The sequence below is a fragment of the Salvelinus sp. IW2-2015 genome, linkage group LG36 (assembly GCF_002910315.2).
Source record: "Salvelinus sp. IW2-2015 linkage group LG36, ASM291031v2, whole genome shotgun sequence".
NCBI classification, from domain to species: Eukaryota; Metazoa; Chordata; class Actinopteri; order Salmoniformes; family Salmonidae; genus Salvelinus; species Salvelinus sp. IW2-2015.
In genome coordinates, this window is record NC_036875.1 from 22976539 (window position 1) to 22993715 (window position 17177).

Consider the following 17177-nt stretch of genomic DNA (forward strand, 5'->3'; position numbering starts at 1 on the left):
TCCTGGAGAAAGATACAGTGGAAATGCATTGTAGTCATTTTCACAACAGGCAGGCAAACAAACAAATGGACACTGTTTGGTGACAGGCCCACTGATTCTTCCTCATAGTCTACATAGCAAACAATGACGACAGAAGCTAAGATGTCATCATAGCTTCAGCAGATATGAGATGTTGACTATGAACTCGGAGCTAACTAGACAGATAGGAAATGGTAGTGCAGTCTGCTAATGTTGCACTATCGTGGATAACAAGTTTCACAGATATCACACACATTTTGTAGACACTCAAATTAACTTTATTAGGGATGTTGTTATATACTGTGTACAGTCTATATTATAGGGGAAAAGTGCACATACTTTAGTACAGATCGTCGACCTGTATGAGTACTATATTATATTCAGTAAGTCATATTCAATGAAAGCACTGTATTAGTGTGTGAACCATTGAGTGTCATTGACAGTAGAACGTTGGATTGGTATAAAAGCAGTACGTTAGAAAAATTGCTTCAATTTCACAACATTGTGGTTAAGATCATGGGTAACACTACTTGACACCTAACGTCATAACTACGTCATAATAACTGACATAACACTGTCATGAACCATATATTTACACCTATTGCATTATTTTATGGCTGGTTATGACACCTACATAAGCTCAAAACCCTAATTTATTCAAATGTTTTTTTTTTCCTGCCAAGTTTGATTTCGTTGGAAAGTTAGTTTCTTAAATTCTTCGTTGAAATTGATTCTAAAGAATCATGTTCTCCCCCGTATCATATAAAAACATGTAGAAAATACATTTTATGACGGTCAAGAAGCACTATGACCATCCTATGTCACTTTACATGGACAAAAGACAATACACTTTGACACTGTCAAGAAGCATTATGACTATACTGTGTCACTTTACTTGGACTAAGAAAATACACTTTGACACTGTCAAGAAGCATTATGACCATCATAATCATATATGCCAGATAAGGGCATGTGCATGATAGGCCTGTTAGTCATCAGTCAAAAAGAGGGGGTCTTGTCCTGCTCCTGAAATCTGATCCTAGTCATCAGCAACAGAACATTGTGGTAGCTGCATGTCTGACATCAATGTGTGCACAATTACAATGATAATTGAATAGGTTACATTTCAGAAAATGTTATATAAACATAAAAATACTGTTGATGTAGGTTATGGTGTAATGGTTTTGCGGTAGATTTTATGTAGGGTTCATAACCTGCAATAAAATAACGCAATAGGTCACAAGAGGTCTAAATATGTGTCATGACAGTGTTACGACAGGTTATATCAGCTGTTATGAATGTTTCATAACAAGTTATGGCACTAGGTGTCAAGTAAAGTGTTAACAGATCATAAATAGAACATTTAAAAAAAAGTTAATTGTTACATTTTTCAGGGTACAAGAAAAATAATGTTTGTTTTGTTCTTTTCTCACTTTATAAAGAAAACAGAATTCCTTCTCTCTTCAATAAGGCATATACATATACATTCAAAAGCACTTCTACATGGCACTGTAACAATAGACCAGCATTATTGAAAGGCCAGCTACTGTATTATTCTTCCGGTTACCTTAAACATGTACCTTCTGTAGAAGTTGTCTAAATGTTCCCACATACAAAGTGTTAATACATATATCTATATCTGTCAAATTTAGAGAAAACCAAGAGCTGGAAATACAAACATTCATTGCATCTTGTCAGATACGTTTGATTTTCTCCTTTCAGGCGTCCATTCACACTCTGCCTGGCCTAGATCGACTTCCTGTGTGTGAGAGAAAAACAAAGCTTTTACAAAGAACCGGGTCACAAACTTCCTGTTTTCAGGCAATTAGAAATCTTAAATTGTTCATATCCTGACTCTAAGGAATGGTGTGATAGTGTTCTAAAATCATGAAAAACCTTTCAATAGCTCACATAGCGAGTTGGCAAAGTTATGGTTTCTACTGCCCTCCTATGTTTACCCATGAAACCATCAGGAATGGAGTGAAATGCTTCATCTGTTAAAGGCACTGCTCAAAGTCTGAAGGCATCAGTGATCTGTAGTGTTACTGAGAAAAAGAGGTAAGATCCCTCCCATCATTTGTCCCCCAGTTTTAGATGGCTAAAGTGACTGAGTCAATGGGTTCCAGGGGACATACCCACCTAAAGACATTTGTCCTGGTTTAGGTCCACATTGACAACCGGATATCTCTCACGTGTGAGTGTGTTTGTGTGTGAGGGTATGTCTTTGTGCATCTAGTCTTGCATCAAACACACACGAGACCAGAGGGGTCAGATGTCATCCCTACAGTACCGTCCAGTCACAGCGAGAAAGACGGGTTCTGAGGCTATTGATATGTTTAGGACTCGAGGCCCTTCCACTTCCTGCTATCCCAGCAGCACCCTCTGCAGGCGGTAGGCGGGCACGCTGATCTCATCCTCTGACTCTGCGTCGCTCTGGGGGTTGGAGCTGCAGGGTGAGGTGCACTCTGGGGAGCACAGGTAGTGCATGAGGGGCAGCCGGTACTTCCCACAGAAGTCCACAAACTTGATGTGGCGCACGCACGAGTCAAAGTACACGCCTGGTGAGAGAGCAGAGAAACAGACAGAATAAGCACACTTAAATAAATTGACACATAATTATACATAATCAACTATATACAGACACAGTCCAATGAGAAATGAATGTGTAGTAGACGTACCGGCACACTTAGGATTGGGACACTTGCTAGCCAGGTCTAGGTAGTGCAACAGGTGAGAGGGCATGTCACAGGACGAGTATGGAACGTTCCGGCTCTTGATGGTACGACCCGCCAGCTCCAGCAGTGATGGGGGGTCGTAGGTCATCTCCTTGACAAAGCGCACCACTAGGGGGTTGCCGCGGAGACTGAGCTCCTGCAGGCGCACCAGGCTGAGGATCTCCCGGGGCAGGTAGGTCAGCAGGTTGTTATGGAGACTCAGGGAGCGCAGGGAGTGGAGCCTGAGGGGGGAGAGAGAGATTGACAAGGTCATGGTTATCGTTTTGAGTATTATGAACAGAAATCTAGACCGTGGTTAGGTTATGGTTAAGTTGTAGTAGTCCACTATGGATGTATTGTAGTAACCAGTTGAGCTGTGGTGCTGGTGGGTTATGACTGTCTTAGCAGTATTATTATTATTTTTATTATTGAGTTGTAGTTGTATTAAGTTTAGTTTTATTAGTATGTAAGGGATACGCAAGGTATACATTGCCTAATGAAATGCTTACTTGCAGTTTCCTGTGGTTATATTATGGGTGTGTTGTGCTTACCTGGTGAGCTGTGGCAGTATGCTCTAGATGGGGTTGAGGCTGTGTTATGATTGTGTTGTGGTTACCTGGTGAGCTGCGGGGGTACACCTTGTATGCGGTTGTCACACAGGACCAGATAGCTGAGGTAGGGCAGGTTGGCCAGCTCAGGAGGAATAGAGGTGATCAGGTTACCACCCAAATACAGCATCTCAAGACTGACAGAGAGAGGTTTAATATGTTTAGCATCATATCGAGTGGTAATTAACATTACGGTAACAAGTAAAGCATGCCTGAAGGGGTTTAGGACTTTAAAAACACCATAACATACTGTATACAGGACAGTTCCAAGTGGACACATGACTAGCCATGTTGACACATCAGTACCACAATGGGGTTCCCACATGTTGACATTGATGCTGTATGTGACAGCAATGCATTACCAGAGTGAGCGCAAGGCATCAAAGATTGAGCAGCCGGGTCCATAGTAAAAAGGAGTATAACAGGTGTGTGTAGATGTGACTATGAGGAATGGGCTGGAGCAATGGAACTGCAAAACAAACTGTTTCAAAGAGGAGACACACACTATGCACAAAGAGGTGCTGGAATTTCAATAGATTTTTTGCCTACCTGCCTGTGTGTGTGTGTTTGTGTGGGTTCACTCTGACTTTGTTCAAGGGCCACCAGAGGTAGAGAGGCATTGCTAGAGAGTCCCAATTATTTATTTTTCAGACAGAAGTTTAGATCTAGTGAAGACTGGCGTTTAGGTTTGGAGCAATCAAATGCAGTGTAGGCTAAATACACAGTTCTAAGCAGCAGACAATGTGGGGTAGTCATATACACTGTTGGGGCGTGGATCAGAAAACCAGTCAGAATCTGGTGTAACCACCATTTGCCTCATGCAGCACGACACATATCCTTGACCAGGCTGTTGATTGTGGCCCGTGGAATGTTGTCCCACTCCTCTTCAACGGCTGTGCAAAGTTGCTAGATATTGTCAGGAACACGTCGACCCAGAGCATCCCAAACATGCTCAATGCGTGACATGTCTGGGGAGTATGGAAGGCCATGGGAGAACTGGGAATTTTTCGGCTTCCAGGAATTGTGTACAGATCCTTGCAACACGGGGCCGTGCATTATCATGTTGAACATGAGGTGATGGCAGCAGATCAATGGTATGAAAATGGGCCTCACGATCTCGTCATGGTATCTCTGTGCATTCAAATTGCCATCGATCAAATAAAATGTATTTATATAGCCCTTCTTACATCAGCTGATATCTCAAAGTGCTGTACAGAAACCCAGCCTAAAACCCCAAACAGCAAGCAATGCAGGTGTAAAAGCACGGTAACGATAAAATGCAATTGTGTTCGTTGTCTGTAGCTTATGCCTGCCCATACCATAACCATGGGGCACTCTGTACAAAACATTGACGTCGGCAAACTGCTCGCCCACACGGCAACCGTCTGCCCGGTACAGTTAAAACCGGGATTCATCTGTGAAGAGCACACTTCTCCAGCATGCTAATGGCCATTGAAGGTGCACATTTTCCCACTGAATTTGGTTATTACGCCAAACTGCAGTTAGGTCGAGATCCTGGTGAGGACAAAGAGCATGCAGATGAGCGTCACGGAAATGGTTTGACAGTTTGTGCAGAAATTCTTTGGTTGTGCAAACCCACAGTTTCATCGGCTGTCCGGGTGGCTGGTCTCGGACGTTTCTGCAGGTGAAGAAGCCGGATGTGGAGGTCCTCGGCTGGCGTGGTTACTCGTGATCTTTTATTTCAGATCATGAAACATTGGAACAACACTTTACATGTTGCGTTTATATTTTTGTTCAATTTACAAAACTGACTGAGGCAGAGAGAAAAAGATTACTATTGTCCAATGTCCACAAATCGCCAATGGAAATGTACGCATACACAAGCATTCTGCTTAATCCCAATCCCTCTGAACAGATGAAAAAGTGAAAAGACAGGAACACTGGGGAAATGGAGAGAAAGAGAGAAGAACAGAGGGAGCAGCAGGGACAGAGAGACAGGGAGAGAAAGGGAGATGTAATGGCCTGACACTAAAAGTGAGCAGTCAGCCCATCTGCCCCATGATCTGGTCTGCCTGTGGAACTGATGACACAGCAGCGACTGGGAGAGGTCATTATGTGTCCTTGGGGCATGAGCCCTGAGCCAGCGCCTCTGTCCCCGAGGGTCTAAAGAAGCCATTCAGGGCCATCTCAACAACTCACTCTACAGTTACACCACTAACACAGAGGCCTAGTCCCATACAACCTCCATCATTCATAACTGTAGATCTGAGATAATGTATATGTTCAGCTGCTCTGAAGTTGTCAGTGAGAGGCTCTCTTTACATGTAGTTTGTGTTGGTTAGTATGTTTACAAGACAAGGTTACAGTGAGTGAGTGACTGTAACCCTATCTTTGAATTTTACTCTGGCTTTGCGTTATTGGGACGGTTGAGCTAACTTGTGCTAATGTGATTAGCATGACGTAAGTAACAGCAAACTTTCCAGGACATAAACATGTTTTATATGGGCATAAATGTTAAATTATTGTTAATCTAACTGCACTATTGTTGTTAAATCCCATATAAAACTAGCTAGCTCATTGTTAACTGTCCAATTTACAGTAGCTATTAGAATGAAAAAATATCATGCTATTGTTTGAGGAGAGTACACAACAACAAAAACATTTAAAAATCACAGCAACTGGTTTGATACATTCACCTCTGAAGGTAAATAATGTACTTACATTCAGTAAACTTGCTCTGATTTGTCCTAGGGGACCCTGTCCTGATTTGTCTCTGGGACCCTGTCCTAGGGTCCCAGAGATAAAATGTAGCATAGTTTTGTTATATAAAATAAACGTTTATATTCAAATGTAGGAACTGGGTTCTACAGTTTGAACACCCGCGATCTTCCACCTCGCCCGGCCATGTAGATGTGTGAAAGTTAGTGTATAAGCTAATGATCCATCATGCATTATATTCCTGGGAGTGTGTAAACTTACATTTTGTATTACCATATACTTCTTGTATGTTCTCTATAGTTATGTACTTGAAAATGTATCAATTGACCAATTTGGCACATTTGGGCAGATTTGATAAAAAATATTGTCCAGTACTGCAATGCTTCACTGGATCAATCTGAAACTTACTGCTATTACCTAGCGGCCAAAATATAAATTGTGCCTAAACTGCAAAATTACTTTACGGTCTTTCGCTTGCATTTCAAAGATGATGGAACAAAAAAATAAATAGAAAACGCATTTTTATTTTACCAGATCTAAATGTGTGATATATAGTTTTGGCCGATACCGATATCCAATATTTTCCTTGCCAAAAAACCCGATACCGATATTGAACATTTGTGCGTTCTTAAGCATTCTAGTACAGTAAAATAGTTAACACACACACATGGACGCAGCGGTCTAAGGCACTACATCTCAGTGCAAGAGGCGTCACTACAGTCTCTGGTTTGAATCCAGGCTGTATCACATCCGGCCGTGATTGGGAGTCCCGTAGGGCGGCGCACAATTGGCCCAGCATCGTCCGGGTTTGGCCGGGGTTGGTCCGGGTTTGGTCTTAACTGAATTACCTAGTTAAATAAAGGTTACATTTTTTTTTATAACAGCTCACAGCAAGAACTGGCAAATCTGATGCAGTCCATGAGGAGATGCACTGCAGTACTTAATGCAGCTGGTGGCCACACCAGTTATTTTAGATTTTGACATCCCCTTTGTTCAGGGACACATTATTCAATTTCTGTTAGTCACATGTCTACGGAACTTTCAGTTTATGTCTCAGTTGTTGAATCTTGTTATGTTCATACAAATATTTACACATGTTAAGTTTGCTGAAAATAAACGCAGTTGACAGTGAGAGGACGTTTCTTTTTATGCCGAGTTGATATAGCTAGGTGTCATCATCTAAAATAACCCTAATTTATAAGTTCTTATTTGATTAATGGTGGTCGGAACCATCTATGTGAAGCTAGCCAGAATAAGGATTAGCCACAATAGTTGACTTTGCAGTTAGTCTTCAAAATAAAATTATGTCATTGACAGTGATGCAAATGAATACAAATAGTATAATTATGCCATAATTGAATAGATCCTGCTAAACGAGGTTGGAATGTTGTTATATCAAATCAACAAAAGACAATTTGTTAATTTGACAAAAATCTGTTTAAATCACACTGGATGTATTATACCTTAGAATTGCATTGGGGACATAATTGTTTTACTGTACAGCCTTACCTACAGATTGTGGCTCAATGACATGGGGTATCAGTCTACTCAGTGACACTCAGAAAACATTAGCATCGTAGCTCTTATTGTGGGACTCAAACAACTGAATTGAGCCACATTTATCGTCAGCCTATGTGTATTGAACACTATTCCCGAGGAAAAAAAATACTGTGTGGATGTTTTGGAGTCTGATAACTGAGGAGGACATTGGGGGAAAAATATATTGGGTATTGAGTAGACTATTACCCTATTTCATTGATCCCCAATCCTTGGGTAAAGCTGTACATTGCAATATGAATGTCAACAAACACAATAGGCTGACTGGAGAGGTGATTTCACACAGTCACAGTCTACGATAAGAGCTACAACGCTAATATTTGCGTAAACTCTTCACAGTTGTGTTCTGTGGGTGTCACCGATTAGACTGATAGGCAACTTCATTGCTTCACATTCCACTCTTGTTTAACATTATCTAGTCTAAATATGGCATGATTCCACCAATTGTAACCTTCTACATCACTTTCAAAGAGGTACTTGTATTTTGAAGGCAAACCACAAATTCCACTATTGTGCCAAATCCTTTTTGTGGCTAGCTTCACAACACATAACCCGGTCAAGTCGAGTCTCACTAGCCAGATGAAGCTAGCTGGCTGCTTAAAACGTTAGCTTTGGGCAACAGGGTTAAGTAGCTGGCTAACACTTACTCACAAGGATTCCGAAATCATTGCTAAGAATTGTGAAAATGACTGCAGTTTCTACTGGTGCTAGCTAAGTACCAAGCTAAAGCTAGCTACCCTAGAAGTTGCGGTCGTACAAATCATGCTTTATTACCAACGCGGTATTGTAAACACATCGTTAGTGGCTGGTATTTGCAGACTTTTTTGTACAGCTTTGACAGTGCTACTGATAGTAGTGGTGACGCTTGGCTTGCACGTGCAAATTCAGAACACACAACATTATATAATAGAACTGTGTAATTTGACGGTCAAATAGTACTATTTGACATGCACCTTTTTTGACACGCAAAAACCCAAACTGAGTTCCATAGTATGTCGTGAAGCTAATAGCAGTGACGCTATTATTGTAACTCCGGCAGGGCAACATCTGAAGAATAGCGCACTTGGTAACGTTAGTGTGTACCGGTGCTCGACCAGTTGCGAAAGCCAACATCACCCACGACAGAGAACGGTTGATTGTCAAAGGCAATCATATATATATATATCTATATATATACATTCATTTCACATTAACAAACTTTAAAGTGTTTCCTTTCAAATAGTATCAAGAATATGCATATCCTTGCTTCAAGTCCTGAGCTACAGGCAGTCAGATTTATTTTTCATTTTAGGCGAAAATTGGAAAAAGGGTCCGATCCTTAAGAGGTCTTTAACAACATTATAATTACTCCACAATACTAACCTAATTGACAGAGGAAAAGGAAGCCTGTACAGAATACAAATATTCCATATCATGCATCCTGTTTGCAACAGGGCACTAAAGTAATACTGCAAAGAATGTAGCAAAGCAATTATCTTTTTGTCCTGAATACAAAGTGTTGTGTTGCATTGGATTTGCCCCAAACATTACTGAGTACCACTGTCCATATTTTCAAGAATAGGGGCATCATGTTATGGGTATGCTTGTAATCGTTAAGGACTGGGGAGTTTAGGATTTTTTTTAAATAAATAGAATGGAGCTAAACACAGGCAAAATCCTAGAGGATCCCTAGTTATAATAATAATAATCCCTAGTTATTTTGTTGAAGAACAGTGCAGATGCAAAGTTTGGTAACAGAATGACGGAACAAACACAAACCATAATTCTGTTACCATGCTTTTCTATAAAATGTTTGTGGAAATTGTTAAAAAGTAGTCATTGTACATAGTTATATGGTCTGTTCACCTTTGCAATCATTAGTTTTTGTTTGAAATACATTTAAGTGAAAAACCTGAGTCTGTGTCACTTAACTTGGAATTTCCCCAAAGTAATTTCTGAAGAATATTTATTTCATGTGAAAAAAAAAAAAAATCTCACTTTAACATGGCTAAACTATGATTTTTTTTAAAAAGAAACATTGAACATCTAATAGTCAAATCATAGTGTAAACGCAGGTGAGCTGGTTCTACTCTTTTTTGCTGTTTTGTGGTGGAAAACGAGCATAACGTCAACCCTGTTACCCATAGAAATGTTAACAACACTCAAAAAATCCCCCCCCACCAAGTTACTCACCTCAAATGGCACAGAATGGGTGGAACAACAACTATTAAAGCCAATGTGGGTCTCTTCCTGATGAAGTTAAAAGTATTTACACACTTATCTTTGGTAAGCATATAAATGGGCTACTGTTTAACCTCATGACATGACCCACATCCCAGTTGCACGCACTGTGCACACATCTCTGTGACTTTATGAGTTCTCTCTTTTATGATGTTAACTATATAGTCAGATCAGTGGTGGTCGGTGCCGTTTAAGATGGAGCATGACCTTAAGGTATTTCTATTACAGCATGTTGGATGACTGTCATTCATATTCCATTTCACCCAGCTCAATGTAACATTGAATAGTTTAGGCTACTACACAACACTCAAATTTTCCCTGTACCCTTCATGAGGTTGCTACAATTTAGCCTATGAATGAAAGTTTATAATGTAGGTGCACACGTCAAGCAAATTTTTTGTAATCAAGGTGACAGACAGTGATACATTCAATACTGCTTGCACACACTTGCCTGCATCTAGCTGATATAAAAGAATATAAATATATAACCCTTATTTAACTAGGCAAGTCAATTAAGAACAAATTCTTATTGAAAATGACGGCCTACACCGGCCAAACCCGGACGACGCTGGGCCAATTGTGCGCAGCCTAATGGGACTCGCAATCACGGCCTGTTGTGATACAGCCTGGATTCGAACCAGGGTGTCTGTAGTGATGCCTATAGCAGTGCCTTAGACCGCTGCGCCCTTCGGGAGCCTGCATCTAGGGTTTAATCATTAGTGCAGTTGCAAATTAAGAGTTTCTACATACCAATTCATGTATGTTAATCCCCGTTTCATTCCATTTGTTTCCGTTTAAGGAAAGTTTTTGAACAGAATCAGCGGAATATACCCCTGATCGCACGTAAACACAGTTTACTTTCATAGCAGCCACATAAAAACAGCATGATCACTTTGCTCGCTGTGTATATATAAATAATTCCTTTTTGCAACTACAGTTGAAGTCGGAAGTTTACATACACTTAGGTTGGAGTCATTAAAACTCGTTTTTCAACCACCACAAATTTATTGTTAACAAACTATAGTTTTGGCAAGTCAGTTAGGACATCTACTTTGTGCATGACAAGTAATTTTTCCAACAATTGTTTACAGACAGATTTCACTGTATCACAATTCCAGTGGGTCAGAAGTTTACATACACTAAGTGCATTTAAACAGCTTGGGAAATTATGTCATGGCTTTAGAAGCTTCTGTTAGGCTAATTTACATCATTTGAGTCAATTGGAGGTGTACCTGTGGATGTATTTCAAGGCCTACCTTCAAACTCAGTGCCTCTTTGCTTGACATCATGGGAAAATCAAAAGAAATTAGCCAAGACCCCAGGAAAAAAAAATCTGGTTTATCCTTGGGAGCAATTTCCAAATGCCTGAAGGTACCACGTTCATCTGTACAAACAATAGTATGCAAGTATAAACACCATGGGACCACGCAGCCGTCATACCGCTCAGGAAGGAGATGTGTTCTGTCTCCTAGAGATGAACGTACTTTGGTGCGAAAAGTTCAAATCAATCCCAGAACAGCAAAGGACCTTGTGAAGATGCTGGAGGAAAAAGGTACAAAAGTATCTATATCCACAGTAAAACGAGTCCTATAATCGACATAACCTGAAAGACCGCTAAGCAAGGAAGAGGCCACTGCCCCAAAACCTCCATAAAAAAGCCAGACTACGGTTTGCAACTGTACATGGGGCCAAAGATTGCACTTTTTGGAGAAATATCCTCTGGTCTGATGAAACAAAAATAGATCTGTTTGGCCATAGTGACCATTGTTATGTTTGGAGAAAAAGGGGGAGGCTTGCAAGCCAAAGAACTCCATCCCAACCGTGAAGAAAGGGAGTGGCAGCATCATGCTGTGGGGATACTTTGCTGCAGGAGGGTCTGGTGCACTTCACAAAATAGATGGCATCATGAGGATGGAAAATTATGTGGATATATTGAAGCAACATCAAGACATCAGTTAGTAAGTTAAAGCTTGATCGCAAATGGGTCTTCCAAATGGACAATGACCCTAAGCATACTTCCAAAGTGGTGAGTCAAAATGGCTTAAGGACAACAAAGTCAAGGTATTGGAGTAGCCATCACAAAGCCCTGACCTCAATCCTATAGAACATTTTTGGACAGAACTGAAAAAGCGTGTGCGAGCAAGGAGGCCTACAAACCTGACTCAGTTACACCAGCTCTGTCAGGAGGAATGGGCCAAAATTCACCAAACTTATTGTGGGAAGCTTGTGGAAGGCTACCCGAAACGTTTGACCCAAGTTTAAATTGTTTAAGGCAATGCTACCAAATACCAATTGAGTGTATGTAAACTTCTGACCCACTGGGAATGTGATGATAGAAATAAAAGCTGAAATAAATTATTCTCTACTATTATTCTGACATTTCCCATTCCTAAAATAAAGTGGTGATCCTAAACTGACCTAAGACAGGGATCTTTTACTATGATTAAATGTCAGGAATTGTGAAAAACTGAGTTTAAATGTATTTGCCTAAGGTGTATGTAAACTTCCGACTTCAACTGAATCTACACGCTCTCAGTCTCACACCTTTTCCCTTCGCTTGTGGACTTCAGTGCACAACACATCAGCGGTCTGTGACCAGGCGAACCTTCATTTCATGAACACTAACCGCTACACATAGCCTACATCGTTGTCACCTCATAGTCAATATAGCTACTAGAACTAATACGTCAATAAAACCAAAAGCTTACCTTGACTTGGAAGAGTTCCAGTGTTGGATAGCCATAGCCAGCTAGCTAAAATTGCATTATTTTCTGTTTGAGCCAGGTGTTTGAGTAGGCTAAACTAGCTAAGTGGAAAGTAAACTATTGTCTTTCTCTCCCTTTGAGTCACCTACTCACCACATTTTATGCAATGCAGTGCCAGATAGCTGTAGCTTATGCTTTCAGTACTAGATTCATTATCTGATCCTTTGATTGGGTGATAGCCACTGATAGGCTGGTGGACGTCCTCCGGAGGTTGTCATAATTACTGTGTAAGTCTATTGAAGGGGGTGAGAACCATGAGCCTCCTAGGTTGTCTTGAAGTCAATGTACCCAAAGGAGGACAGAAGCTAGCTGTCCTCCGGCTACGCCATGGTGCTATCCTACAGAGTGCTGCTGAGGCTACTGTAGATCTTAATTTCAGAACAGTGCATTTTAATCAATTATTTGGGGACATTTGAATATATTTAGTACAGTTTTATCTAAAAATAATAACTTTGTTTCACTATTTTTGAAATTCACTGAGGAACCTACCCTGAGGAGGATCCTAAACTGTTCCCACTGATATTAACCTACCACTGGCACAGTGTAAACATGATATAAGGAGAGAAATAAATAAAAAATCCAGATGACCTTGTTTTTTAGTACCATCGGAACACACTGTCCCTGCACTTTATACAAACTTGGCATCCTTCACATATTGACCACAAGAGGCTTGAATTTCTTTATGTGCTCGTGTGTGTGTGATGACTATGTACAAGTGTGTATGCGTACGTGTGTGTCTTGACCATGTGCAAGTGAGTGTTTGTGTGTGTCATTTATGAAGACTAGTTAGTCATCCCAAAGGTTGTTTACGTGTATACTGCGCAGTGTGTACCCCACCATATGAACCACACATTTTCTGCTCTGAGTGTGGCAATGGCAGTCTGTCATGCACCTGCCCAAGAACATATAAGATTCCTGGATATCTCACACACCAGTCAGGGTTGCTAAAGGCCTGATTAGCTGGATGTTGTGATAGTATAAAGTTTTAATTTCCTGAAAAACACAGGTTAGGTTTCGATATAAAGTCTGCTTTAGTTTAGGCTCAGGGAGTGAGAATCTGTTGAAATCCATTTAACCATAGTCCTGGCAATCAAATAAGTGCATTATGTTTGTAAAGGCAAGCTACCATGGTAGTGGGCTACAAGACAGCATAGTATCAATCAAATGTATTTATAAAGCCCWTTTTACAATCAGCCGATGTCACAAAGTGCTATACAGAAACCCAGCCTAAAACCCCAAACAGCAAGCAATGCAGACGTAGAAGCACGGTGGCTAGGAAAAACTCCCTAGAAAGGCAGGAACCTAGAGAGGAACCAGGCTCTGAGCGGTGGCCAGTCCTCTTCTGGCTGTGCCGGCTGGAGATTAAAACAGTACATGGCCAAGATGTTCAAACGTTCATAGATGACCAGCAGGGTCAAATAATAATAATAATAATAATAGTAATAATAATAATAATAATCACAGTAGTTGTAGTTGTATAGCTTGCTCCCTCATCTCTGCCTGACAAGTCACTGATGTAAGGGCATCAGTTCATCCTTTACAACCCTAAGCAGAATTGGCAGTTGAACTATCCTGTACCCGCTGAACTGAGAAAGGTGCAATTGCGGCCTGCAAGTCGGGGCATTCCTGCATCTCTTTATACTTCTGTTGGTCAATTTAAGCTAGGGCAGGCGGGATTCCAGTACAGTAGGTGTACTCCAGTACAATAGAAGGCATTAACACACAATAACATTGGATGCCAGCCACCGATAAACCCCACAGAAGAAGGGGCAGGTGTGACAACGGTAGCTAGCTAGTCTCACACCGGTAGACAGTGTCCATCCCTGCCTGTCGGGCACTGTTTTCCTGCAGTTCTGTTAACAATGGCGAGGGCAGGTGTTTGGCAGGCGGGAGTTAAGGACACAGTGTGCTAGCTTAGCCAGCTAGTCCGGTACACAGCAGTTTGGAGACGGGGGCGGAAATGTTTGCTAGCTAGCATCCTAACTCGCATGCTAGCCAACACATGGTGTTTCCCCAGCCTCCCGCCTGCTGTTCTAGCGGGAGGAGGGGGTGACCGGTAGACCCACAGTGGATTTGGGCTGATTCCGGCTGAGAGTCGGGGCACTCGGCCGACGTCATGTGGCCTGAGTCTGGGCCGTCTTTGGCGGTATTACTTATGGCTAGGATGCGGGGATTGAGCTCGGGCCGATTCCGGGGTGAGTTATCTGGCCCAAATGTATTACTTGGGGCTCGGGCCGATTGGGGCTACTCTCTGGCAGAAGATTATACTGGCTGCTTTATGGAATTAACATTTCATGATTCATTTTTCCATATTTTCTCATTGTTTGAAATTCTTTAAAGAGTCCTGTGTAGTATTTTGATACTTTGTGCAAGGCAATTTATACGATTTAAAAGCGTTATGGGTGGAGCCTCCCGAGTGGCGCAGCGGTCTAAGACACTGCACTGCATTGCTACAGAAGCTGATTCAAGACCCGTGCCGGGATGTCCTTGTCCCATCTCACTGTAGCGACTCCTGTGGCAGGCCAGGGGAATGCACGCTGACATGGTCACCAGGTGTATGGGGTTTCCTCCACAAATGGGGTTTCCTCCACGTACTCCGGGCTGAGTACGACACCGGGCCGATTCAATCAGTTCCGGCCCCCCGGAGGGCCACTTCCGGGCAGATTCCTCATTGCTAGCTGGGGAGTGTCCCTAGCCCCTGCCTGTCGGGCACGGTTTTCTCCGGTACAGGGGAGCGACATAGTGTGCAAGCTAACTAGCAAGCTAGCATGCAGTGTCACTAACAAGCTACTGTAGAGAGTTAGCTAGTACATGGTGTCGTCCCAGCCTCCCGCCTGTTGTGCTAGCGGGAGGCTGGGACGACCGGTAGACAGCGTCCTTCGCCCCACCCGTCAGGCACTGTTTTTCGGCAATGATGGTGAGGCAGGTGTTCAGCAAGCGGGAGTGAGGGACACCGTCTACCGGTGTTGCTCCCGCTAGCTAGCAAGAACGACTCCATGAGGCAGGGGCATTAAAAAAAAACTCAGATAATATTTTGATTTCCCTTTGAACAACATTCAAAAGTGTCACAAGCATTAAGATGTCATGTTCGGGGGGAGGCGGCGTTCATGCAGGAACCAATGTAATGCGAGTGGGGGGGGGGCGTTCCAATTGGAATGCCCACATGCTGGAACACCCAGAATTGCAGGCTGCAGTTAAATGCTATTGGCTGAACTCGCTGTTCGCCCAGGAGACTGACTACAGTTGGCCTAAACTAGTCATTGTGACAGGCCGTTTGTTGCAAATTATGTGAACGTTTGTGATGTAATCACTGGTGACTGCAACAAGCTAGTTGCTGTGGTTAGCAGCTGGTGAGGCCGCGGGCATAGTTATGTATTCTACATACCTGGTTAAATTCTCAATTTCTGCAGGAATACTTTGGAGTCTGTTTCCCCCCAGGGAAAGTGATTGTAGTCGCTGCAACTTCAGGAACTGCGCTGGAATTTCCTCAAACCTATTGCCACTTAGATTCAACACCTCCAGCGGCAAAGACCCGAACTCCTTGGGAAGCGAGAATTCGTCCAGACGGTTGTTCTTGGCTATTAGTGTTCTGAGCTTCGTTAACCAAGTAATGCCTTCACAGATGACCGATAGTCCGTTGTTGCTAATGTCAAGAAACTCGAGGTTGGAGAACATGCAAACCGATCCGGGAAGCGAGGGCAGTCGGTTGAAGCTTAGATACAACTGCTTGGTGCCCATCTTTCGCTCCTCGCTGATGTTGACTAAGCTCAAAGTGTTCAAATTCAGACGCGACAAGTCTAAAACACCCTCACCATGTCCGTGTGCGGTTCCTTCATGCAAATCCATTTCGCAGCGTAGGCTACTCTTCAATATTCTGGACAAACTGGTGATTGCACTCTTTGTGGTTCTCCAAATAAAGAGAGGAGTCCAATGCCAATGGCCCGAGTTGCATGTGGGTGTCATAAACAACATTACGGTGAGCAGCAATAGTGGAATTGCCTTCAAAATAAAAGTCCCAATTGAAACTGATTCAAACGGAGGAAAAAAGTGGAATCACGCCACAATTACACTCGATCATGCCAAACAAGGTTGTAATGTTATATAAAGACAAGTGTTAGTTAATTTTACAAAAATACAAACTGTGGATGTATTAGACCTTATAATTGCACTCTACAGCCAAACCTATGGATTATGCACCCTTGAAATGGCGTATCAGCCTACTCGGTGAGACCCACAGAACACCACTGTAGAGTTCACACAAATATTAGGGCTTTTATCTGTTCGCATCAGTTTCAATTGAGACCTTTATTTTGAAGGAGAAACGTCGAGTCCACTATTGTTGCTCACGCACTCAAGCTAATGTTGTTCATGCAAAGTTGCAGTTGACGAAATGCTCTGAGACCAGGTTGCAACACGACACACTGTATTTTAAGGAAAGTAATATGGGTCGGTCATTTACATTTGGCAAGATTATTGTGTAGAATAGAGAGAGATCACTAAATTGCCAGAACCTGGCTGGTACAGACAAAGCAACTATTCAGCAGTGAGTATTTGTAGTACATGTTTCGGGGTTGGCTTGTTCCAGTAGCTCCGCCCTAACCGTTGAAGCCGTTCAT

At 42.2% G+C, this 17177-nt stretch overlaps 1 protein-coding gene across 1 annotated transcript; it reads right to left on the bottom strand.

Annotated features, from left to right (window-relative positions):
* Positions 1-273: 273 nt before the first annotated feature.
* On the bottom strand, positions 274-16536 carry LOC111959814 (leucine-rich repeat-containing protein 58). Its single transcript, XM_023981611.3, has 4 exons — positions 15947-16536; positions 3349-3477; positions 2697-2974; positions 274-2576 (listed from the first exon to the last, which is right to left on the bottom strand). Exons 1-4 carry the CDS (start codon positions 16531-16533, stop codon positions 2383-2385), a joined length of 1188 nt encoding a protein of 395 aa, XP_023837379.2. The 5' UTR covers positions 16534-16536; the 3' UTR covers positions 274-2382.
* Positions 16537-17177: the final 641 nt, after the last annotated feature.

Excerpts from the sequence above, each read along its gene's own strand:
- LOC111959814 (XM_023981611.3), bottom strand. The coding sequence starts at position 16,533 with ATGTTGTTTATGACACCCACATGCAACTCGGGCCATTGGCATTGGACT. Across the intron at positions 3,478-15,946 it reads GAAATTGAGAATTTAACCAG|TCTTGAGATGCTGTATTTGG; the intron begins GTATGTAGAATA and ends TCTCTCTGTCAG. Across the intron at positions 2,577-2,696 it reads TCCCAATCCTAAGTGTGCCG|GCGTGTACTTTGACTCGTGC; the intron begins GTACGTCTACTA and ends CTCTCTCACCAG.